The 26,059-nt window shown below is 37.4% G+C and overlaps 2 protein-coding genes across 6 annotated transcripts in view; one reads left to right on the forward strand and one right to left on the reverse strand.

Annotated features, from left to right (window-relative positions):
- asic1c (acid-sensing (proton-gated) ion channel 1c) overlaps positions 1 to 14,344 on the forward strand; it is a 107,358-nt gene extending 93,014 nt beyond the window's left edge. For 3 of the 5 annotated variants that reach the window (XM_067606084.1, XM_067606086.1, XM_067606081.1), the window contains 9 exons: positions 18 to 145; positions 4,523 to 4,673; positions 4,807 to 4,863; positions 5,324 to 5,477; positions 5,701 to 5,792; positions 6,147 to 6,226; positions 7,032 to 7,103; positions 9,936 to 9,988; positions 11,135 to 14,344. In XM_067606084.1, the coding sequence (XP_067462185.1) occupies positions 18 to 145; positions 4,523 to 4,673; positions 4,807 to 4,863; positions 5,324 to 5,477; positions 5,701 to 5,792; positions 6,147 to 6,226; positions 7,032 to 7,103; positions 9,936 to 9,988; positions 11,135 to 11,213 (866 nt within the window). In that variant the 3' untranslated portion in view covers positions 11,214 to 14,344. The remainder of the gene's footprint in view (positions 1 to 17; positions 146 to 4,522; positions 4,674 to 4,806; positions 4,864 to 5,323; positions 5,478 to 5,700; positions 5,793 to 6,146; positions 6,227 to 7,031; positions 7,104 to 9,935; positions 9,989 to 11,134) is intronic. The other 2 variants (XM_067606083.1, XM_067606082.1) reach the window with 2 other exon arrangements.
- Positions 14,345 to 16,188: 1,844 nt separating this feature from the next.
- On the reverse strand, positions 16,189 to 24,335 carry cdk5 (cyclin dependent kinase 5). Its single transcript, XM_067606087.1, has 12 exons — positions 24,013 to 24,335; positions 23,597 to 23,685; positions 23,443 to 23,510; positions 23,252 to 23,312; positions 22,779 to 22,835; positions 21,978 to 22,073; positions 21,643 to 21,717; positions 19,571 to 19,667; positions 19,392 to 19,463; positions 19,208 to 19,266; positions 19,012 to 19,092; positions 16,189 to 18,754 (listed from the first exon to the last, which is right to left on the reverse strand). The coding sequence occupies exons 1-12, from the start codon at positions 24,047 to 24,049 to the stop codon at positions 18,668 to 18,670; spliced, it is 879 nt and encodes a 292-aa protein (XP_067462188.1). The 5' UTR covers positions 24,050 to 24,335; the 3' UTR covers positions 16,189 to 18,667.
- Positions 24,336 to 26,059: the final 1,724 nt, after the last annotated feature.

Here is a 26,059-nt window from a genome sequence, read left to right on the forward strand (position 1 = left end):
GCGTGCTGTATCCACAGATGAAACCTCCTACGAAGCAGGCATCAAGGTTCAGATCCACAGCCAGGACGAGCCGCCCTTCATTGACCAACTGGGATTTGGTGTGGCCCCTGGGTTTCAAACTTTTGTGTCATGTCAGCAGCAACTGGTACCTAATGTTCAGCCTCCTCCCCTCCAACCTCAACCTTTTTGCTCCGCTTCATTCTGTGTTTGTCCCCAAATCCTCACCAGCCAGTGTCCGTTACCTCTGTGTCACGGAGCCCTGGGCAAAATCAGATCTTTGATTTACCTTTTGTTGGAAATATGCAGTGAACGTGTTATATAAACATCCAGTGATTCTGGCTATAGTAAATGAAATTGAGGAATTACAGCAGCCAAGGAATATTGATAGAGTAGGGCCAAGTAATGATTTTATGCAAGCATACAAGCAGTGCTTACCAGAGCAAAAATAAACCCAGACTACACAGCATGACAAACTATCTGGCAGCTCAGGGTGTTTGTTTTACTTTTCATATTGAGCCTTCACTACTTTTAGCCTGAGTACAGCTATTTGAATGCTGTTAAAACTGTCTCTAGTGGCGCATTCAAAGAGGAGGCAGAGAAAAGCTTTGAGACTCACAGACTTCACACAGACATGGTCAGCAGGATTTAATGATAAACACATATCTAATTAATAAAAAATAAACCTTTCTTAGAATTTTTTGAAAAGAGATTTAATTAACACTCTTCAAAGCAATTGTTAACATACTAATGAATATTATGAATGATCTTTCTCAATGAATGTTGCTAAAACGGCCTATTGGCAGCCGCATTTAGCCAGAATCAGACAGCTTTAAAGACTCGCTATAAATAATTGACCTCTGAAGACTCCTTCTCAAGACTAAATGTATCTTGAGGGAAAAATATTAAAATCATCATCATGTTTTTGATGTCAGATTGAGCTATTAAAAGAGGCCTGGTGCACCTTCCCAATTTCACAAATACTTACAGTATGCATCATTAGATTAGACAGAGGACCCAAAGCTACTTTGAAGACATATTTTAGAATGCTCTATGATTTAGGGACACAGTGAAATTAATGTTTTAGCACATTATATTCTGGGAAGCAGAAAGACCCACAGCAGGTTTGTTGACTGTAGAAAATTAGTTCTTCTCTCGACTATCCCTTCACTGCCGTCAGTGAAGGATGAAAAGTAATAACTATAGTTAAGCCTGAATTGATCGGCAAGTCTGTGTGCAAGGTCATAACGTGAGGCTCACATGGATTTTCTATCCAAATCTAATGACACTGTAAGGCGGTTTTGTGATGTTGCCAGGACAACAAATTCAAATTGTGTCCCTTTTGTCTACACAAGAGTAGCATACAAGCTAAACACCAGTCTTTGTTTTCCAAATAGAAACAGTGACAGAATAGGGAAATGTCCTTTGACAAAGAGCAAAACCCTCATTGTAAGTCACAAGAAAATGGCAACAGTGTCACAAAGGATTTTAGGATTTTACAATGATTACCATTGAGATCAAGAGTATTTATGTATTGTGCTGCAGGCTCATTCAAATTTCCACCACATACTCAGACCTCTTGAAGTTTTGAAGTGATGAATTCTCAAGCCGTGAATTAAATTAATTACTTTAACAATTATCAAGCCTCATTTAAATGATTTTGCTCCTGAAGTTAATGGTCTTGGTCAGTTCATTAGCATGAGATAAACAATCCTTATTTTAGCAGAATAACATGGGATGATTGAGGCAGAGTTTTGGTCTAATGAAACAGACACTTGGACACCACAAAGATGGCAAATTTTGTTTTTTGGGAAGCAGTTTTGAAACATGTAACGTCTCTCTATCTTTCTCTGTCTCTCTGTCTCTCTTTTACTCTCTGTGAATGTTGTAAATTGCTCCAAGTGTATCATCATTCAGCCATTTCCAAGAAGTGAATTTGGTCTATTAATCACCATTTGAAAGTTTCCCTCTAGAACGCAAATTGCATGGATTGTCATTTATAACCATGACACGAGCGCCCACATCGGTGACAGCTAAAAGACGTGTTTACGACCTAAAAGATGTGCTGAATTAATTAGACTGTCATTAAAGTCTGGCCAGCATTAATTTCAGTCAGTCTCCAACGAGTACAGTGACACGGCTCTCAGTGTGATAATAGACAGCTGGATGAAGCACTTATGAGTTCAAGACTTTTCATTTGTAAAGCTTCTGTCAGAGGAATTAAATTTTTAATAGGAGTCTTTGACTTGTGAGCCCAGAGAGACATGAAGACCACACCTCCAAATTCTGGGCTAGAATTATGTAATGATTGAAACTGAACTGTGTCTTCACTCAAACTTGAGTGGAAGAAAGAAGAGAATGGCTGAATGACAACCCACCAGTGCACCGATGCTGCAGAGTCTTCACGTGCCTCTGGGAGCTGTAGCTGTTTTGTTGTTTTAATGACAACAGGTTGTTTCACTGTCCGGAAGGGTTGACCACTTTCTATCCCTTGCCTTTATGCCTTTTTTTTTGATAATGATGTGGGCTGTGTTCCCTCACCCCTCGCCTAGATGAGACGTCCTATGAGGCCGGCATAAAGGTACAGCTTCACACTCAGTCAGAGCCTCCTTTCCTCCATGAGCTGGGCTTTGGGGTCGCCCCCGGCTTCCAAACGTTTGTTTCCACCCAAGAGCAGAGGGTAGCGTATGTTTGTCTGGGCTTGCTGCATGCCACAAAATACTGTATTGTTAAATAGCTACACACCCATTGTCACGTTCCACACTTTCATCCGCTGGTGCCTCCCCCCGAGGAATGAATTCATCTGCCCCCCTCTGTGTGGCTGAAGCAACCACATGCAACATCTGCAGTCCTTTCCAGTCGTCATTGTCTTCTCTGTTTAATAGGTAACAGTTAAGAACAGTTAATGTGTTTCATTCCAGCTTTAGCCATTCATCCAAGTCTGTATCTTCATCAAAACTGTTGTTTGGCTTTACCCTCTCACTGCCACGTACAGTTCTGTTAACATCTTTTTTTTGTTTTTTTATGCTTTCATGTGTCATTGGGTTGGTCCACTGGACTGCTCCTTAATGTCATCTGCAGGGACCAGACAATGTGATTCATTAGGTTTTATTACCCACGAGTCCTCTAGCATCAGTTTGAAGTCTAGCCTTTATTGCACTTGGGTTTTATATCCAGTGTAACTCCAGTTAAGAAAGTCTGTGGGCTAGAAATGGAGTTCAGTAAAGGCTAAATCAGTTTGCCAGTTGAAGTCCACCCCTATAGCGAACTGCACTCTTATCTCTGTCATTTTCTATTGACTAAATGACCATTAGATTATCAGTGTTAGCCTGGTTAGAGCTGGTGGAGATGATTGGCAATTACAGTGAAGTCATCATTTTTCTGTGAAGATTGTTTCAGCAGGATGCCTTTGGGATTGATTGTTGGCTAACTTCCACTGCAGTTAGTTGCTATATGCTCAAATACCCAAGCCTCGGTGGCCTTCATAAATAATTGGTTTGTTTTTGTCATGAAAATGAGTAGTAGGCATTTATTACCATAAATTGCTTTAAACAAGACTTTTAAAGGGTACTGAAAGTCTTGTTGGTGGTTAAGTGTCAGTGTGTCTAGTGCACCAAAAAGAGTTTCCTTTAAGTGTTAAAGAGAGCTCTAAACAGATTGCACAGACACACGGGGGCACATCGCTGTAGTTATAAGACGAGCACCATGGGTCTAATGTTAAGTGTGAACCACAACCTTAAAATCCAGGCATTAAATATTCCTCATTATTAATTTAGAATTCCCTGAGTTACTCATAAATGTAATGACCTGCACTTAACCTTTTAATGAGAGCTTGACCCCTAATGAGAAAAACTGAATATACAATACATCCTCACTTCATTGTTAAATTTATAGGGCCATGCAGTAAGGGTAGTTTGGTAATAAACTTTTATGGGCTTTTATTGGAAAAACTAAATAGTTAATTAAAAATAAAACCACTTGTATAAGCTTATACAGTGTAGTTCATTCATTAGGATTTATTTTCATCAAATATTTACCATAAACTAGGGATGTACAATGTCTGTTGAATTCAGTACAATTCATGAAATCATTCATTTGAAAAACTGTAAACTGTTTACTGTTCTAAGTCTGTTCTCAGGGTTGGTTTTGTAAAATTTGTCCATTGATTGTGGTGTCCTGTCTGAAACTGCATATTTTACAGATTTCTATTAAGCCTGTCTCTATTCCCATGGTACTCTGCTTCCTACCCGGGACTAGACCTGCATCAGTAATGTTCTGCATGATGTCTGCTTGCTGCTATACATGAGCAATAATGTTGGTCTGACTGGACATTTTGTGCCAATATTGTGTCATTTTCATTTAAATGCTTCTGTATTTATTTATTTATTTTTATGTTTGAGACTTTTTTGTGCCAGCTTGTTGTCCTCTTTTTTTACTTCTGCTGTGCTGGGCTTGATTTATGTTATTTGTTGTAATCCTGTGCGCTGATATACTGAGGGAAAACATGTGCTGTTTGCTCTTTCAGCTTCAGTACCTCCCTCCGCCTTGGGGAGATTGCAAGTCTACTCCCATAGACTCTGAATACTTCTCCACATACAGTATCACCGCCTGCCGCATTGACTGTGAAACTCGGTACCTGCTGGAGAATTGCAACTGCAGGATGGTTCACATGCCGGGTATGAATTCAGACTTGAGTTCACCAATGAAAAATGTTATCACATGCAAAAAAAAAAGCAAATACTTCTGTCCATATGTTGTCAGTTTATATGTCATGTGTAATTATTTTCACTTTTATGTTATTTCAAACAGGAACCTCAACAGTTTGCACACCAGAGCAGTACAAAGACTGTGCTGACCCAGCTTTAGGTGAGCGCTTACAGTGTACCGTATAAAATATTGGTGTGATAGTTTTGCATTAATGTCTGAAATCAACCAAGTGTTCAGCAGCAGTACCATGAGACTATTTTAGCCTGTAGATAATACTTCTGTAGCATTAACTTTAAATTACTTTAATCTCAAATAGTGCTGAAGCAAAAATAAAGTAATAAAGTGAAATTATTGTTTAAAAATTCCATTAGGAAGATTTGTGACGTGTCTATGCTTCGCTGATATCGAATAAATCCCATAGAGCTTCCCCCTCCCCCAGCCTCTCTGTATAATAGCTTCAGTCATTATTTGCTTTCATGGAAAGTGAACGATGGCAGCAATTGTAGTTTTCTATCGTGTGCAGAGATATTTTAAGCAGAAACCGAGAGCCTCTGTGTGCAGGTTTGTTTGATTGTTCGCAGTGATCACAATATTTTTAAATGATTTTGATCATCCACAGACTTTTTGGTAGAGAAAGACAACGATTACTGTGTCTGTCAGACCCCCTGCAACATGACTCGCTATGGCAAGGAGCTGTCCATGGTTAAGATCCCCAGTAAGGCATCTGCTAAATATCTGGCTAAGAAATTCAACAAAACTGAGCAATATATTGGGTAAGTATTATTTAGTAGCAGTCAGTTGTTTGGATAATGGCCTGTTTTCTTTTTCTTTTAATGGATGGATGTATTTTATGGGATAGCATGACCTGGGTCTCCATCGTTCACCTTCAATGTAACAATAATGAAAGATAGTTACACAGGAAATGTGACATATTATTTATGTAATATCACCAGAAATAAAATCTGTCGGGTGTGCTCTTGTCTGCCCCCTCTCCAGCGAAAATATATTGGTCTTGGATATCTTCTTTGAAGCACTGAATTATGAGAAGATTGAGCAGAAGAAGGCCTATGAAATTGCAGGGCTTCTCGGTAAGATCCTTGCAGTTCCAGGTTCATTGTGACAGAAAAATGTGGTTGACCTTGGTATCAGCACTCTCAGCGGGCCCCTGCCACACATTTCACATTGTGTGTTCACGCCTGGTGCTATGAGGTTTCCTCTTTGAACTTGTGAAACAGGCTGAACACATTTTCATAATCTGATGCTCTTGCAAGGGCAGCCGGGTTCTGTCTGATGAAAAGTTGGGACTGGATGGACACTTTTGACAATTCTGCTCAGATTACTGCAAGATATAGTGAATTAGAAGTGACAGCTCGGGGAATGGTTTCACGCGCCATTGTTCAATTACTGTACCTGCCAATATCTGTTAATCTCTCTTTTTCTAGGTGACATTGGAGGTCAGATGGGGCTGTTTATTGGAGCCAGTGTTTTAACAATACTGGAAATATTTGACTACCTATATGAGGTAAAGTGATGGTTCTTGGCTAATAAAAATTCAAACTACCAATTACTAATTAATTTTATTCTTATCCCAATATATATGAAGCAATAATTAAGTGTGAAACTTAAGGTTAGTAATAAACTATAGCCAGCAGCTGGTTAGCTTAGCTTAGCATAAAGACAGGACCAGCTAGCCTGGCTTTGTGCAAAAGTTAACAAAATTGTTCCACTGTGAAATTTTTGAGGGTGCTATATAGTGGATGGATGTACACATTCAGGTTGTAAAATACCCTCAAAGAAAATAGCGAACAGTAAATAAAGTGTCCTATGTAGTAAATAGGGAGTTATTGTGTACATAGCACCAAGAGTTGCTAGGTAAGAAGTCGGCACACAGCCCCCTAAAACAACAAATTGTCATTTTTACACTGAGGTTTTTGTACAGATTAAATATGCAAGATATAAGGTATTAATTAGTGAGCTTTAGAGGTGCTGCCAAGGTGGATTTTGTTACTATCGGACAGAGGCAGGCTGTTTCCCCCTTTCTACTCTTTATGTTAAGCTAAGCTAACTAGCTGCTAGCAGTAGCTTCATATTTACTGTACAGAAATGAGAGAGATATATCAATCTTTTTATCTAACTCTCTCCAAGAAAGAAAATAAGCCTATTTCCTAAATTGTCAAACTAAAGCTTTCACAGCTGATTGATTTTACATTTAAATTATTCATAGAAAGTATTTGAATATACTTATCCTGCTAATGTTTAATTTTAGTGTCACAAACTATGATGCATTTAATCTGTGTGTAATCTTTATCTGGTGTTTTTGCATCTAGGTGTTTAAGGATAAGGTTTTGGGTTACTTCATACGCAAGAAACGACCACAGCGTTGTCAGAGCGACAATCTGGTAATTTTTATCTCTCAGACTGCATTTTGTTGAATGAATTGAATGTGGTGAATCTCAGATGAGCTCAGGAACAACAACACACTTAAAGTTGAAATGCTTTTAATGAACAGCACCATAGAGAAAGAAAATCGTACACCACATTATGTCATCATTAGTTTCAATTTCCCACGCAGGGGAGATGAATTGTTGTAGTAAACGTAATTATTAATAATACATAAACTTTGTTTTTACTGCACAGTATGAATACATAATCAGTGCATCTAATATTACACATTATAATACATGGTGAATATTATAGAGAAGGAGCACAAATTATTCCCCATGATGACAAAAATCTACAGTAGCTTTACAGATGGAACGCAGATGAGTATTTACAAGGAACACACTGACTTTGTAAGCCTTCTTTTTCCAAGCTTTTTGTAGCTCAGTGTTTTGCCACTTGAGTGCCCTTAAATCTAAATGCATGGACAAGTAGAATAAAATTGTCTGAACTGTTCTCTTTTAATTATGACTCATAAACTTCTCTTATGCTCAGATTGCTTGAATTTATCCCACACACCAACCCACTTTTTGATATATAGTAGCTTCTGGATGTTGACAACCACAATAATATAATTACAGTTCATTTAGAGCCAGAAAAGCTGTTATTGTACTTTGATATTTACACTTTATCTCTTGCAGTATGATTAGAGGAAATTCATTATATCTTCATATGAGAGCAGGAGAAGGAGCAGAAAGCAGGATGAGATTAAGAGGTCTGGGGACATCATGAACATTTCATGATCAACCTGTTTTCAAAGCCTTCAAGGCAGTAAAACCCATTTAAACTTCAAGATGAAACTTAGAGTAATGTGAGACGTTTCTGTTCTATCCTAAATCACAGCATTTTGTTGAGCCCCATGGTTTAACAGAATATGTCCAGAGGCACCTCCAGTTCCCCAGCATGCAGTTATGTAAGTTTTATACAGAGCAGTTAAGAAATTATTTATGACCAAAATGCACCTTCTTAATATCAGTAATCAGCAAATGTTTGGCACATACTGCTGACTTAAGTCTTTACCCAAAGATGGAAAGGTAGGTTTTAAAGGGTCTAATTGTCGAACCACTGGTATATTTCCTCTGCTGAGTAAAATACTTGATTACTTTCAGACAAATTGTAAAATCTGTCTTATCAAAGCCCAATATGCTTGTAGACCAGGACACTTTTTCACTACTGCATCATGACTGATCAGTGGTCCCCAAATTAATCAGGGCTGTCCTCCATCTAGACTTTGCAGCAGTATTTTTGTTACAGATTATATTATTTTTCTTGCCAAGCATTAAATGTTATGGTTTTTCACCTTCAGCTCTTGCCTTGATGGAGCATTACCTCTCTAGTAGAGGTAATGTTGGTGCAGATCAAAAAAGTATCTTGAGGAGTCACACAATGAAGTTGCTTGGGGCCACTTTGATTTTTTGTTTTTATTAATGATTCACCCTAAAAATGCTGATCTGTGGACAACTTAAGTCTGTTCTGTTCTTTATAAATTTTAGTAGAGCTGAGAAAGAATCTACATGTTGAGCTTCATACCATTTCAAAATGATCCTGTGTATTTTTAATCGCTTTTTATTATTTTGTACTCACATTAAGTTAATAAAAAGTTTTTAAAAATTGTTTCTCTGCCAATCAAAACCCCATCAAACTGATCAAATAATAGATAAGTAAAACTTTATATCTGTGAATTTTCCTTGTAATGCAAATAGATCAATTTTGAAATCTAAACTGTAATAACCACCTAATCCAATTATTTCTCTCAAGTCTGAATAACAACTAAAAGACCTTAATCTCTTTCTGCAGCTCACTGTATGGGTGGAATAACCAACAAAAGCAAATACATTTCCTCTCTTCTGGTGCTGTTTTAATCAAAAGCATTTAAGCTGATTTTTGTTAAGTGCAGACATTTCCTTTTATCCCTCAGTATACTTTATCTACCAATTTGCATCCAGCCTTCTTGGCAGAATGTTGGATATGCAAGCTCTGTTTCTCTCTTATGTGTCAAAAAAGCCCAAGACTTTATCATCATGAGCAATAATACAGCATGCAAAAAAGACTGTACCAAATTTGTCTTCAAGTCAGTGAAAAAGTCATGGGTTTGTCCTTGCATGAGGATTGTGTTCTTGCATGTACAGTTGCCTCGGGTTCAGAATTTGGTTTGGTAGCTGATGTGGGAGAAAAGAAAGAAGCTGTTTATTCTCTTAAGTAGAAGTGGAGATAAGTATGGTAAAGTTAAGCCAACATAGTTATGAAGGAGGTTATTTTAGTCTGATTTTGGGAGGATCAGTTTTTATAAATTCAAACAGTGGCAGTAGATGAAGCATTTCTTTAGTGGGCTGATATTTATGTCATGCTTTATTAGAGACTTACATAGTGTGATATTTACTGTATTCTCCATTCATGTCATTATATTCACCTGCTTATGATAAACCATCTTCTGTTCTTCCTTTTTCTCATATTCAATAACCCTTTTTTCAACTAGTCCATTGTCACATCTCCACCCAAACAACCCAACAGTGAAGTAAATCATTTAGTTCTTTTTAGTTTTAAGTTTGACTGTCGTTCTCCTCAATGATCATCAACACTTTCTGTCTTTTGCTTTCCCTGCTTATTAAAAAAAAAACCTCAAATCTTGTGTTGAACAGCCACCTTCCTTCAGTTCTTCAATGATATCACTGAGGGGAAAACACAACAAGCAGTATTCCATCAAAAAAAAATTACCTTATAGCATTTGCATTGTGTTTTATTTTCATCTCAGTCACCCTCACCCATCTTTCTTTTCATCATGTCTATTCCAGGAGTTTCCAGAGAACCCAACCAGCCCTGGTGTCACGCCTAATCATGCCCCCAGGTAGCACACCCCATTGATAATAGATGCTCCCTCCCATGCTGTCCCTCTCTTTCATACATACTTAAGACCATCTCATACATCATTTCCTCAGTCGCTACAAATGACTTGTTTGGCTGTGGTAGACAAGCAACCAAAGAGGGGTAATTATCCGACTGCAGTGAGCAATTTAATATCTACCACTGTGTCAGGACAGGTTAGCTTGTTGTGTTTCTGTATTTATTGGCTTTACAGAAGACATGAGTTGGTTGGATTCTCCAAATGCACAAAGATTTGACTCTCTGCACTACACAAAACCTGTTCCTTTTTACTGAATAATGATGCTTTCTTTCTCATAGGATAAAGCCCAGTACTCCTGTGAAAACATATTACATATTTATTGAACTGTTGTACAAAAAGCTGAACCACCTGAGATCTATTTGTTTCCCTGCAGCACAGATTTCCATTTAGAGGCAATGCATTTGAGGCTCGTGCCGGATAACATCACTAGATGCATTACTTTGTGATGTTATCACAGGTCTGCATGCAGTGAGTTTGCACAAAACTATAAATGGTTCTTTGTCTGCTGGAATAGCCATTTTGCCAACAGGACTACCAATGGTTGTTATCCACATATCAACAGCTATTCAGCGAGCACCTTTGCACATTCAGGGAAATGCAGACATATGTGGATGTTTCAACTTCCATAGCTATAAGAATTTAACATGCTAGTATAAAAACAGGACTAAAAATATGCTGTTTTCTTTCTCCTCTCCCTCCTTTCATTCATCTTTCCCCACCTGCCCCTTATTTACTTTAAACTCTCTTTTCACTACCTGTGAAACATATGCGATGTGGCTGATTTTGGAACTTCCAAATCTGTTGTATTCATTACCTCATCATTGTCCACATATGTTTCTGTCATTCATTGTCCTCGCTGATATTCTTGTGTCTCATGTGTTAATAATGATCATTTTTTTCTGTCTTTGCACGAAATCTCCTCGTCACATATTAATTTCTCCCCCCCGCGTCGCTTCATAATCGTCCTGGTCGCTCTCATTTTACCTGTGGCTCATACCCTTACTCCACCGTCATCATCACCCCCTTCATCGCCCCTCCCTTAATCCGGTTGAACTCGTCTTCCCTCCTTCCCTTCCCTCTGTTTTGCAGAGCACCTGTGACACCCTCCGGAGTCACTCGGACAGTCTCGGATTCACGCCGAACATGTTACCTCGTCACCCGACTCTAGGCAACTTTGAGGAGTTTGCTTGTTGACAACATAAAGTAGGGGTGGGGGCGGCACATCTGGGGACTTGACAGCAAACTGTGAAATAATTTATGTACTTAACAGAAAAAGGTTTGAGTGTATGCTCAAAAAAAGAATAGTAGAGTTTATCAATGCCTGAATAGAAATAGAATACTATCATCAGAAAAAAAAAGACCACTTCCAGAACAGAACTCAGGTTTAACTGCCATGTCAAGGCATCAGTGTTAATTAATTCATGTTTCATTTTGTGGATTTTGTTCTTTTTATCCAGTCACTTTAGAGTATACAATCAGTAAAGATAAATGTGTCCCAAAAAAAGGGATTCTGAACTGTGTTACAATGAGTTATGTAGTACTGTTGTGCTAGTTTTGCTGTACATCAATCAAAACAAAAAACAAAACAAAAAAAAAAACGACATGTGGATTGGTATGTGTAGCATTGCAGTTTCTTATCAGTGTACCATCTCCAGCATCTTAACAATGCTGTTTAGAGTGACCTTATACCTGTCACCAGTTAGAACAGGAGAGCCTTTCTGAAGTTTGCTCGACTTTGATGAGCTGATTGTTGGTCAAAAGAGCTGCTTCTCCGTTGCCTTTTGCTACTATGATGCTTTGAATTGTCTCACTACTTAGACGACTGTGCTTATTCAATTTGAAAATCGAAGAGGAACTTGATTATTTGTATATATATATATATGCAAGTATTTTGTTTTGATCCCGGGACAACAGAAACTACTGAATTGGATGTTTTTGTTAACTTTAGGCACTTTTTACACACAGTAAGGGTAAAAAAGGTGGTTGATTGTACCTTTATACCTTTATATAGCTGACATTTCAATTTTCATTAATGTTTCCCATTTTTTTGGGATAGTGTTGCTATGCTGTCACACACAAAAGAATGCTAGCATTCAGCTCGCTGAAAAAGTTGGACCTTAATTCTGTTAATTAATCTGAAACAATCAGGCTTTCCTTTGCCTTTCTTAATAATTCTCAGCTATGTTTCTTCATTACAGTGTCTTAAAAGTGTTCATCAGCACAATCCCCTGTGATAGTAATCTATTCTCTATTGAACATAAAGTATAGTTTAAAAGGCTTGTTGGTGACATTCCTAAACCTAACAGAAATTTGTAAATACCCACAATCAAATGCCATGAAGAAATTCTATACTGATCATGTGAGACATTTGTCAAATATAAATATAGATATATATAAGTTTTAAAAAAAAGTGTTTCTTCATTTATTCTTGCAACAGAAGGAATTTGGACTTTCTATCTCGGTGGACCATAAGTGTCTTTGCGTTACTGGTGATTATAACATGACTGACAATTGAATAGTCTTTTATTAGATACAGGAAATTGCCTCAAAACATCAAACACCATGCACCTCAGCCCCATTCTATTCAGTTGATTTATAACGGAAATGCATTGTACAATTTTACCATTGTATTCTATTATCATTATTATTCCAGAACATGTAATAAGTCACAAATAACAGTTTGTGATGTATAAATGATCAAGTATAATAAACTATATATGTACCCATCTTACTCACGTACAAAACTTTTCTTCTTATCTTCGTGTCAGTCTACTTCCTCTCTTCTTAATGTTCACTATGTGTTAATTAAATCCTTGACACTACAGTTATGGATTTGTAGGTACACTTACATATCCTCACTATTAATACTTTGCTGAAAATTGAGACAAGAGTCTGCGTTTTTTTTTAAATGTGAAACTTTCAAGTATAATGCCAATCAAGTAAGTGGTGTTCATAACACTGTAGCTTTATTACTCTGTTGTCTGTGTATTAGATGACTGTTGATGTGAAGCACAAACCCTTGGAGATCAGCCATCACTTGAAAGCCAATGACTGGGACGTCTATGGTTGTGACTACCTTTAATGGCTCTAGTTTTAACTACACACACTGTTACACAGGGTGTGTGCTCATTGCTCCAGCATTATCAGGAATAATTGTGTACTCCAAGAGGAGCAAGAGACCACCTCGAGAAGAGACTTTATCCAAATGGAAATATACCTTTCAGGACAAAAAAAAGGTGAATCAGTGGCGTTGTGTTGTGAGCAATAAATGCACTGAATCAGATACCACTGTTATCAAATTGACATAAAAATATATATATTTGATTTGGGATTCCCATTTTCAATTCATGGCGTATTTAACAGCTGGAATGGATGTACGGTAGACTGAACAGCTGCCAATTGCAACATAGACGTATAATATGACAATTGTATATTAATCATCATCAGCCAAATGCATTAAGAGACACAAATGCCAACTCATGTTACACAATGATGCTATTCTGATGATGCTACATTGCCATGATGATTTTGAGTGTGTGTGTGTCATGTTGTCGGGTTAAGCATAAAAATGATCCAGCAATTACCGCAAACTGTGGATGTAGGATTTGTGAAAATGTCCTTGCCTTACTACCAGTCAAAGAACAGCAGAGTGTATCTGAACAGGCAGAAACTATAACTGAACTGTTTGTGCTCATTAAGTAGTCCTCAATTGATATTTAACACATAGCTATGGCCAACTAGGTAACAGTACTCTATATATTTCTGTCACCCAACACCTAGATTTGAACTATTTGATTCTTACAGCTAACAATTTATGGCACACCGCCCATTTTCTTCCTTGCATGACCATTATGTATCCCTATTATCTCTGGTCTCTTAATGTAATATTACCCATGCTATTCACTTTGTATTGTCCAAATGTATTTGGGAGCCAGATGAATCAAAATGCTGTCCTCCGCATCCTGTGGTACAGTGACTTGGATCATTATAACACAAAAATCCTCCTCCAACCAGACTTGGGATTGTGCAATAGTCATAAATGGAAAGATAATATGCAAGTGTAGGAAAACTGCAATATCTTTCCAACAATTTTAATGTATTAAATGAGTATATGTGGCTTGAAGTAAAACAAAAAAATGTGCCTTTAAGACTGGTTCTTACTGGTGACGTCAAGATTTTCATGCACACACACATCTGGGGAACTGCACTTGCTTCATCTGGCTCTACATGGTCTGTGTGCATTTTATTGTAGATATGTGATTTTAACTCTGAACTGTACATTAAATAGTTAATACTTAACTATGTGTAATGTACTCAGTCTTAAATTAAACTGTCATGAGCGTTTCAAACCAAGTTACTGCTAACTTAAACAAAATGACACATAGTCGAATAAAACGTGGGTTTGATGTACACCGAGTTAGAATTAAAGCTGGAGCGGGGGACTTTTGTCTCCCACCTCTGGCAGTGAGAGTAACTACAAAAACACTGCCAAGATGTGCTTACCTCATTGGCTACGCTGTAGCCTACTCCTTCGCCACTGTCGCGGATGTAAAATGTTGGATAGATTGCCGCGAGCAATCCCCCGCGAAATGACTCGATTCACTATCAGAATTTGATCCATTCGGTCCGATAATATTTGGAAAGTCTCGGATAGCCGCACGATTCAATTAAGTTAGCAGAGGGCCAACCGGAAGTTAGCTGACTCGGCCAGGGTAAGTCTTTGGGTGCGCATTCAAACAGCCAGCGCGGGAATGTCCCTCCCGACATGAGATTTAAGAACTCTGTATACTGTGAAAATCAGATACTTGTGATATGGTGGTGATATACGGTGATATGCTTAATCAGCATTGTGTGAAGTCGTTTGGCAAGGGCTTGAATGTAACGGACACTCATTTATATGTAAAAGTTCCGCACTGTAGGTTAAAATCAAAGTCGCTGGTCGCTACTTGAGATCGGAAAGTTCACTCTTCACATTGGAAACAGACAACAAAATAATCTCACTACAAAGTCCATTTAGTCATTCTAGAGCTTCCGATCAAATCACACCACACTCTTCTTCCTCAGCAGATGGAGTTTGCCCAGTTTTCATCAAGTATTCAAATCTTTTACTTCAGTAAAAGTAAAAATACCACAATATAAAATATACTTTTTAGTAAAAGTCCTGCATTCAAAACATAAAGTAAAAGTAGAGATTTATTGTCAGCAAAATGTACTTCGTGTATCAAAAAAGTAAGTGTTTTGCATATGCAGTATTCAGTATGCATTATGTGTGTTGTTATACTGTATGTATGACTGTATTACTGTTGCAGGTTAGTGTGTAAGTAATGTTTTAATGTTGGTTAAAGTGGAGCCTCTGCACGACCCATTGCAACCATAGAACATACATCTTGTTAGGTATTGTTCCTCCATATTTGACTCTGAAATACAGTGTGGTAGAAGTATCAAGTACTAAAAAATTATACTTCAGTAGTGCACAGTACATGACTAAATGTTCAGTTCACCACCAAATGTTATGGAATTGTGCGTTAAAATGTTCCCAGCACTTTAAAGCAAAGGTCTGACTTTTGAATGAAGAACTCATACTGTGACAAATAAATACTTAGGCAATAATACACACGTTTTCCCAATTTAATACACTCAGGTAGGGTTTGCAGCTGTAGTCTTACCTGATCTGGTATGACCAGTAGCTTGTGCTAGCTAATGTTAGCAAACTTGAGAAGCTATGCAACTAATATTACTGAGTCAGTTTGCTGACTTTTTGACTCCTCTGTACTAGTGTTATTGTTCCACTATGCTTTACCTTTTACCATTATCCTTAAAGTGTCACTTGTGGTCAAAGGTACATTATCTCCTTTAAGGACTTGTCACCCATGTAAAACCACATCTATAATGTGCTCATAAAAATGGAAATGTGGATATTTACAATCCCATAAAAACTGGGAACACTCCATGGGCCAAAGAAGATCGTCTGGTACAGTTTAAAGCTCAAGAACAGCTACTAAATAGACCTTATGGTGAAATTATTTTGTAAATAACTGGGTAAAATATAACAAATGCTGTAAAAAAATCAGTTCCCAATATACTGACAAGATCAAGGTGACTATGAATGAGCAAGCTGAATTATTTTCAAAGAAAAGCAAACGTGTATTTATGTCCACTTTACTGAACACAGTCTTATTGGCTGAAATATACAGAAAAAAATATCACTGACAATATTTGTCCCAAGTTCTACCAACAAAAGCAAATGTACTAGCAAAGTGCAAAATCCACTCTTCATTCGAAATTAAAGTTTAAACTGTATAAAGTAACTCTACATCAGTTTGAAATGTCCTGTGATCACAATGAGATAATGAAATGCTGAGCAAATGCTTGTTTTTTTCTTCAATATAACTTTACCCATACACACATCTTTCAATCATTTTAAATCCTAAAAAGGGCCCACTAAATGCAATAGATAGAGTATTATTAAATCATTCAAAAGGAGAGTTTCTGAACCAAATGAAGTAGTGCTACATTTAAAAGAATGCCAAAAAAAAAAAGAGCAGACATTCCATCATTAATAAATACATGCATCCATTAACTCGTCTTACATCAGCAAAATGAAAATGAATCATTTCCCTATTAAGACAGCTACTTCAAACACAACTCGTTATGTAGGCTTTTATGGGATAAGTAGCACTCTAACAATCTGGAGTAAAATAACACTGCAAGCTGTTGACCATGTTAATATAATAAGTAACCAAAATGGTGCAAAACAATCATATGAAAATACAGATTATCAGTGGATTATCTGGATTTTTTTTTCTTCATTTCTAATTTAACTATTAAAAAAGCATCTCATAAAGGCTAAAAGACACAAGTATAACGATAAAAATGATGTTAAAAAAAAGCAATGTGTCACTAATGGTCCACTAGTTATTAACATATATATATATATAGATATATATATGCATATATCTCTATATTGGCCCATTTACTGATAACCGGCCATAATCCTGGCTGTCAGTGTTCAACATATTTAATAATAGATAATTAAAGAACTTCAAATAAAACTGTCAGTTACAAAGTGCACAAAGAAAAAAACAAAAGGGGGGGTTGGGGGAAGCCTGAGAACAAGAAAATTATAAATTAGCTTCCCATGCTATTATACAATCTTGTGATAGGTAGTGGGACAAAGAGTTGTACTGTTGGTATGTGAAACATAAGAAATACAAGTTTGTCATCTGTCGTGGTCTAAAAAGAAAGAAAAAATAATGGTAACACTGTTATTGCTATAATTTCCCAGGATGTTTCCATGAAAAGAACTATGTAATTTGGTAAAATTATAGGGAAGATAGAGTTCAATTGATACACTTCAAATTTATAAATTCTGAGCACAAATGTTTAGTTTCCCTACAAACACTCATACAATTTAGCATTTATGGATATATATGGTTTCCAATTATAAATTAATAATTGTTGAATATTTCCTTGGGTTTTATTGGAATAATTCTTTCAAGGAAATACACATTTTTTTCTGTAATTAGTACAAAAACTACATAATTCTATCCATGAAACCTCTTGGAAAATCTCTCAGAAATTACACACCTGTAGAATAAAGCATTACAAAAATAACATACAATTCTTAAAAAGAGGGGAAACATTGACTTCAGCCTTTACAATTTTCAAATGAATCACTTGCTTGATTTTCTAAAACTGGTAGATGAATTTAATATAACTTATTTTTAAATAGCGACTTTGTAGCATTAGCTGCCCAGGGAATCTGTGGTCTCCACCACAGCCCGACTGACGCCAACATACTAGCGGATATTAGCTTATCGCATATAAATTGTATCAGCGTATGTAACAGCCAATAAGTGACAAGAAATTGCCATACAGAAATGTTAAAGATATGTCTGACATAATTTAGAAAGGGTCTCTGTTGGATAGCTTGTCCACCTGTGTGCACTCATAGATAAGATCATAAGATTATTTTTTAATTGTAAAATAGTTTATACATTGTGTTTGTTAAGGAATGAATGTCAGCCAATAACTAAAAATTATCAGATTTTTTAAACTCTCACAGTAATATTGGTACTGGCATCATAACTCCAGTATCAGTCAGGCTACAGTCTCCACCAAGATAAAGATTTCCATTAATAACAGCAAACTGCTTTGCAAAACACAGCCCTGTAAGAACAGAAACCGTCATGTTTCAAATTGAATTCAACCAAATGAGATCATCACAGATTCAATGGGCATGTCTCAATCATTATAGACAATTTAAAAATCTGAAGAATACAGCACGTGAATTTGATTATTTGGGAGCAGAAGGGCTTCTTGTCGACAAACATTTCCTCAGGTATAAAATATAATCAATGCAACAAATAGTGCGGCCTCCCAGAGTAGTGCTAACTAACTGGGAGGCTTTTATGTACCAAATTAAACAGGCTTGCAACTTAGAAGAACTAAAACCTTGCAGAGCCACCAGGACTTTGTTCCACACGGAGGCACAACAGAACGAAATGCAGGGGTTGTCAAACCAGTGAGGGATTTGCCTTGTTGGTACTGGTCCTAATGACCCAACAGAGTGATGGATGATTGATTCTGGCGGCTGAGGTTCAGCGAGAGGCAATTTAGCATTTAGGGTGGGCAGAAATCAGCAAAGTATGGGTGCTGCAAGGCCTCTTCCGCAGAGATCCTCTGGACAGGATTACATTTCAACAGGTTCTAGATGAGATCAAAGGAAACTTTTTTAGTATGAGGACAGCAATCTGATGTTTTTTACAGGCAAACTTGTCTGTTAGCAGTAATTGGCAGTAGTTGCACAAACAGTTATAAAAGAATGAAAGAAAAACATTTTATGAACCACATATGTGGAAATATTGATATTTAAATACATAAGTGGATGCATGCATATCTGGAAAACCACACATTGCTGATGATGCAGATTCCTAAAAAATCTAAAGGTAGGAAGATCAAAGTACCTGGAGTAGATCCCGTCCTGTGCTACTGAGTTTGGGGACCACATTCACCAGTGAGGTGGTGGCTGGATACATGGGATATGGCTGCAGGGAGAAAAAGAAGGCAGATAAGAATAGTTCAGTGAAAAAAAACGACAGTAAAACACAGTGTATACTCTACACACTGTAGGTATTACACAATTAGACATCAGTAATTTACCTTGTAATCTGGGAGTTTTGTCATTGTCTGCCACTGTTCTTCAGTTGGTGTACCCAACAATGTACCAAGAGGTTAAAGAAAAACTTTTTATAATTGCAACTCTCATAAATCATTGCTGAAACAGTAGATCAATAGTTCTGCTCCAACAAACCACTATGGTGTACAAATGGTGTCAAAAAAAGATATCTGAAGATTCTTTTCAACTGGTCGTCCACATCGTTCCCAGGGAATAAAGGCCTTCCAGCATTAGCCAGCTCTGAATGGGACATGGAATCAAAATAAATCAAGATAAAATTTTTGCGTATATGTATTTTGCAGTACAGACTATTTTGAATCTCTGTTTGTCAATAACGAAAAACAAACCTGCAAATATGCATCCAGCAGACCACATGTCAATAGAGGTAGAATAAAGTTTAGCACCAAAAAGCACATCTGGAGGCCGGTACCACAATGTCACCACCTACACACAGACACAGTGTTAAGAATCGGACCAATTATCACAGGCAAATGGGTGGTAACACAACCCTTCAGGCATTCAGTGTAATCTCTGTTCTCACAAAGCGATGGATTTGGCAGCACTGCCACTAATACTAAATAGTGGATTAACATCAGCCATCTGGTTTCCATTACAACTTCTTGAAATTTTAACAAAACGATGCTTCGTCAGGTGTCAAGTGTTTTACAGACATTTTTCCAGGTAACACGAAAATGTGTCTGGTGAAGAGCACTGAGACTGAAAAGAATAAAATAAAATAACAAGTACAAAAAAACCTTCCCTTTCCCAGAGAGAATGTGTGGGCTGACTGAAAGCAGCTTGAAGTGCTTGTGTTTCACCTTGAAAAGTTTGAAAGTTTGATTCAGCGCAGATGTAAATTCTGAACACATGCTATCACTACTAACTTTTCTTAAATCCATTTTTCAGAGAAAAATGAAGTTACATTTGTGGATCCTCCAGCTGGAAAAGCATAAATGTGCTTTCAGCTACTCAGTAATTTGAAAATGTCACATGGTTATGAGCACAAAGATCGTACAATATATGTTAATAAATAATCAATGTCCAAAAAAGTGACACACAGATGACATAGATTGAGTGTGTTATGCTGTTTTGTTTTGGTTTTTTGCTCCTTTTACAGCACATCTTTGAGCTGTGTGTTTCAAAGTTGTGAGCTACCTAGGATATTATTTGTTTTTTTTTTATTGATCTGGGTAAACAGTGTTTACCCAGTGAATTTTAAAAATGGTATGGGGACCTCTGAATGTGTCTGTTGCAAAAAAAATCTGATTAAAATTGCATTTGTGCCTGAACAATTATTATTAAAAATAATTATATAAAAACTAAAATGAAAGCATTGACACTGAAAGAACCACATTTTTATATTTGTTCGGATTAGACTTCATGGATTTGCTGAGCAATGATGCTGATAAATGGCACAAAATGTAATACTGCCACCATAATAACCTCAGTATAAAATTTTTGCAGCATGCACTAAATGCTACACACTGTATATCCATGCAGTGTGAAGTAACTGTAGAATCGTTCATTTCTTCTTGCTGAAACAGTGCTAAGACTCTCCGGGTCATACATCCTCTGAAATAAAATGACCTTACTTCAAATTGTCAGTGCTTCAGACACTGTCTCCCTCTAGGTTTTCTGTTTATTACATTTTCAGATCAGTAGTGTCACGCTGGGTCAAGTGCGCCCCCATGACACCAGCTTGCCAAGCCCTTAGGTCAGCCAACCAAAACCACTAAACCTAGATGAGCCTTGCCTGTCATTTCTCTGATAGCATCAGCAACAAAAAAAAAAACAAAACCCACCACTTCAGCTATACGCTGGTGTGTGTTCCACTGTCTCCCATCATACACCGAATGTCTTAACTTCAGATTCTCAGAGAAAAATTGACTGTTCAGACAAATAATAAGACCCCAAATAAGGCAAAAGCATTTTAACAGGTTTAACACATTTGGGATTGTAGAGGAGGCCAAATATTTACTGATGTTATTGCAGTTTGATGGTTTATATGTTCCTGCGCCATATTCTGATATCACTTTTATAGTTAGATATGGATTTTAGGTCATGTCATTCAGCCTTAATACAAAGCCTGAAAGCTTTCATTTTAGTGATGAAATATAGTTTAATTTCAAAACTGAGAAATTATTTTCAGAGAACCAGATTTGGGACCATTTACCTTAGCTACATGCATCTGATATTACTACTTTGAAATTCTGGATTAAGAAGCATAAACCCTTTCTAAATGTCAATTAGCACCAGATTTTAAGTCTCTCAATGACAGTCAAAAGTTCAGAGATCAATCACGGACTTCACAGATGCTGAATGTGCCAAAAGTCAAAGCAATTTCACACAGGTTATGCAGTTTAAGCTTGTAGCAGTCAGTCATTAGCACCTTCTGTGTTAATCATGTACAACAACCTACCTCTGCTGAGTAACACCTCACAGGAATGCCAAAGGCTCGAGCCAACCCGAAGTCAGCCAGCTTCAATTCCCCATTCTACAGACAGAGACATAATTTACCAAATTGAACATGATTGTAACACGTCCTAATAAACTTCAACCTCCACAGTGCATCGCATTCAACTAACTTTTTCACACAAACTGTTACTAAATAAAAGGTTTTCATAGTTTTAGTTGCCCTCCTCTTACTTTCAACATTACAGACTTAGGAAACTGACTGAGCCAAATGATTTGCTCATACAGTTATGAATATTTACCAGCCTTCCTGTCAAAGTCCAAATGCACCTAAACACTCACTCTGTTGATGAGGAGATTCTGCGGCTTCAGATCTCTATGAAGAACATTACGACTGTGACAGAAAGCGAGGCCTTTCAACAGTTGGTACATGAACGACTGCAAAAACAAGCATAGGGACAAACAAATATTTAAGCTTTTAATTCACATTTTCAAAAGAAGTTACAGTCATACTGATGGCAATCTGAGACCAAAACTAATGCAAACTTAACTATACATATTTAAAAAGGTGCAATATACAACATTCAGCCCCTATTTTCTGTGTAAAGATATAGTGGAGTAATGGCGAACTGGGCAGAGAATGAAGTCACACTCCCTCTGTGTGTGTTGTAATCTGAGCCTCTCTGTTCTTTGTTTTGATAGCCGGTCCAGCCGCGCGTGCAAGTTAGTGCATGTAAGCGTGCGTGTTCGTGCATGTGGGTCTCTCCGTGTCCTCCTCATTTCCAGCATGGCGGCCGTGTCACAACCTTCCTCAAATAACAGCTAAACGGTACACTAAAATATTTTCTGAAAACATTTGAGACAAGACATAGGAAATGCAGTGACAGAATCTTGATCCATATTTGATCAGCATTGCCTAGTTTGACAGTTTGATCTGAGTTTCGTGAGCTGTCTGTTCAGATGCCGCTTTCTTTTTCCCCTCCAACATTATCAAGTAAACAATGCACACATTTGTTTTGGTCTGAGATGCTGGTGCTAGTGTGACATCTTGTGGAGCTGAATGTCGTATATTACACCTTTAAGCAGTCGTGCTGTCCTTGATCAAACTCTCCTTATGCGTTATCTAGGATCTTTATGTCTCACCTTCACAGTTTCAGGATCTAAATCCCCATTGCAGCTGTCAAAATACTTCTTCAAATCCTGTAGTTAAAAAGAGGACATGAGCTTCAGGAGGTGCACATTAACAACATACAAGGGATGCAATATTTTCATCATCGATTAATCTGCCAATTAGTCGTTTGGTCTTTAAAATGTCAGAAAATGATGAAAATCACCATTTCACAAAGCACAAGACACATCCTAAAATGTCTTTGTCCCAACCAACAGCCCACTACCCAAATAAAATCAGTTTACTATCATAGAAGACTTAAGAAACTAGAAAATATTCACATTTAAGAAGCTGGAACAAGAGAATTTTAAGCATTTTTCTTTTAAAAAAAAAAAAAAAGACTCGAAACAATTAATCAGTTACCAAAATAGTTGGCAATTAATTTTCTGTCAATCAACTGGTCGTTGCAGCTCTAGTGCACTGTAAGTTATGGATGATTTTATCTCACCTGATCACAATATTCAAAAACCAAGGTTAACTTCTTGTCACTGTGCAAAACATCATGTAGTCTGTAGAGGAAAGAGCAGTTTTTAGTGTTTGTTGACATCAGGGTTAAATGAAACCAACTTATTAAACTCACATGATGAATAGTGAAACTACCTGTCATTCCCACCTAACAGTTAAATTTCAAACACTGACCTGACAATGTTTTTATGCTTGAGCTCCTTCAGAAGACAGATTTCTCTCAGAGCAGAACTTGGCACTCCCTGAAAGAAACAGTAATCAGCACTGAGCTGCTAACTGCTTGCTCGCAAACACTGACACAGAAATTATTTTATTCTCAACACATTACCTCGTCGTCGTCGTCCAACCTGACCCTTTTCAACGCCACAATTTCGTGGGTTTCTCTGTTTTTCGCCTTGAATACTGTCCCGTATGTACCTACGGAATAAATAGCGTGAAGTTAAATCACAGTTATCGTTACTGATGAATGGCATAGCAAGTCCTATTATCAGCTAATGTTAGCTGCCAAGCTAATATCATCTAAGCTGGCAGGCTGAAATATTCAGACAAATCTTGTCACTGACACATTACAGTGTTATACAATACTGCACAAACTGCACTGTGCAGGGTTAACTAGGGAATTAATTAACGCAGGCATAAGTCTTACAATCTAGCTAACGTTAGCTAGCCCTGCAACTACATGAATGCTAGGTTTGTAAACCAGGCTAGCTCATATTAACTTTACAAAAAGCGTATGAAACTTACCCTCTCCGATTTTTTCAAGCTTTTCATATTTCTGCATGGTTGACCAGTGAAGCCAGCCTTGACCTTGCTAGCAAAACAATGAGCGACCAAAGCCCCAAATTGGGGTTAATGTTATGATAGCTAGCGTTAGCTTGCAGCTATCTGCACTTGCTGCTCCTGGTCGGTCTGCAGCCAAGCTTGTCTTGTTGCTCATCTAGAGGCTGAAAGATGAACTGCAACATAAAAACCAGGGACGCCAGAAACACAGTTCTATCTGAGATGCAGCAACATCCTCACTGGCTGTGATAATAATGATCAGTTGTTTTCATTTGTGGGACAGTTGAAAACATTTTCTGAAAGACTGCAGTTGTAAAAGGGAGCAAAACGACTGTGCGTAATATAAACTAGTGTACACTTTAAAGGATAGGTTCACAATTTTTCAAGTCTGTCTTAAAACAACAGTCAGGTACTCAAATGAACACCGAAAGAAGTTTTCCTCGCTGTGATCATTCCCCCTGTTCATATTGGCTATTAAAAGATCCCCTTCAAATGTGCTTTCAGTCTAAGTGAAAATCCAGTGTGTCCATATGGTCATTTTGTGCAAAAATGCACTTAAGTGTTTATCTGAAGCTTATATGAGGCTTCAGCGGTCTGAGTTAGTCATATCAAGTGGATATCTGCCACATTTACAGTCTTTTTAGCATCAAATTCCCTCTTAATGTTTCCTCAGACAGTATTTCCCTGTTGAGCTGCAGTGGAAGTATAGTAACAAAAAGAGGGACTTTGGCACTGAAAAGACTAACGCTGGAAGATATTTAATTCATTTGACTAATTTGAATGCCTGAAGCTTCATATTAGCTTCAGATAAACTAAATAGGCCTACATTTCAGTTTTCAGTACATAGGGGAGAACAGGGTAACATGAGCCACTTTTTACATATGATGATTTTACTGCAAAATTTAAGTGTATTTGTTTCAAATGGGAGGAAATTAAATTTAAACAAGTTATCTAATTATTACGGTTTAAGAACAATGAGCCATCAAAAAAAGTTAGTCCAATGGCACAACTTACCCCAAGGTAGGGGTAAAATGAGCATGAGGATGGGGTAAATAGTGCTACCATTATATACTGATATAAAAATAACACAAAATCAAACAAATTAATTATAAAATTAAAAATAATTTTGAACTTTATTAATGCCATCAATTTAACAAAGACAAAAACTTGTACTTTTAAGTAAAATCATATGTTTGTGTCTTGTTGTTCAACATGTTACCGAAACATTTTCAGTAAAGATTAAACTGTGATCTTTGGGTGTTAGCTACAGAGAGAGTGTGTGTGTAAATGTGCTTTTGTGTATACAGACAAGTGACAAATTAAAGAAAAAACCGGTACAGGTCTGAATGTTTGACCGCTACAGTGAGGGGATCTGGTGGCTCTGTTATGCTGTGGGGGGCATTTTTCTGGCATGTTTTGGGTCCACTTTCCCCTTAGAGGGAAGCGTCACTGCAAATCAATACAAAGTTGTTGTGAGTAATCACCTTTATCCTATAATGAAACATTTCTATCCTGATGGAAGTGGTCTCTTCTAGGATGACAATGCCCCATCCATAGGGTCACCGAATGGTTTGATGAGTATGAAAATGATGTGAATCATATGCTATGACCTTCACAGTCACCAGATCCCAACCCAATTGAACACCTATGGGAGATTTTGGACTGAGGTGTTAGACAGCGCTCTCCACCACCATCATCGAAACACCCAATGAGGAAATATCTTTTTGAAGAATGGTGTTCATCCCTCCAGAAGAGTTCAGAGACTTTTAGAATCAATGCTAAAGCGTACTGAAGCTGTTCTGGCAGCATGTGGTGGCCCTACACCTTACTAAGACACTTTATGTCGGCTTTTCCTTTAATTTGTCACCTGTCTGTATGTACAGCATGTTTGTTTGTGGCTTAAACTTAACATTAGTCAACAATTATTTATTCATCAACATTGCAGCACTTGTAACATGGATCAGACATGAACAGTGTCTCTAGCCTCTAGAATATCAGAAAATAATTTTGG

Source organism: Thunnus thynnus, chromosome 12, assembly GCF_963924715.1.
Source record: "Thunnus thynnus chromosome 12, fThuThy2.1, whole genome shotgun sequence".
In the NCBI taxonomy this organism is placed as follows: Eukaryota; Metazoa; Chordata; class Actinopteri; order Scombriformes; family Scombridae; genus Thunnus; species Thunnus thynnus.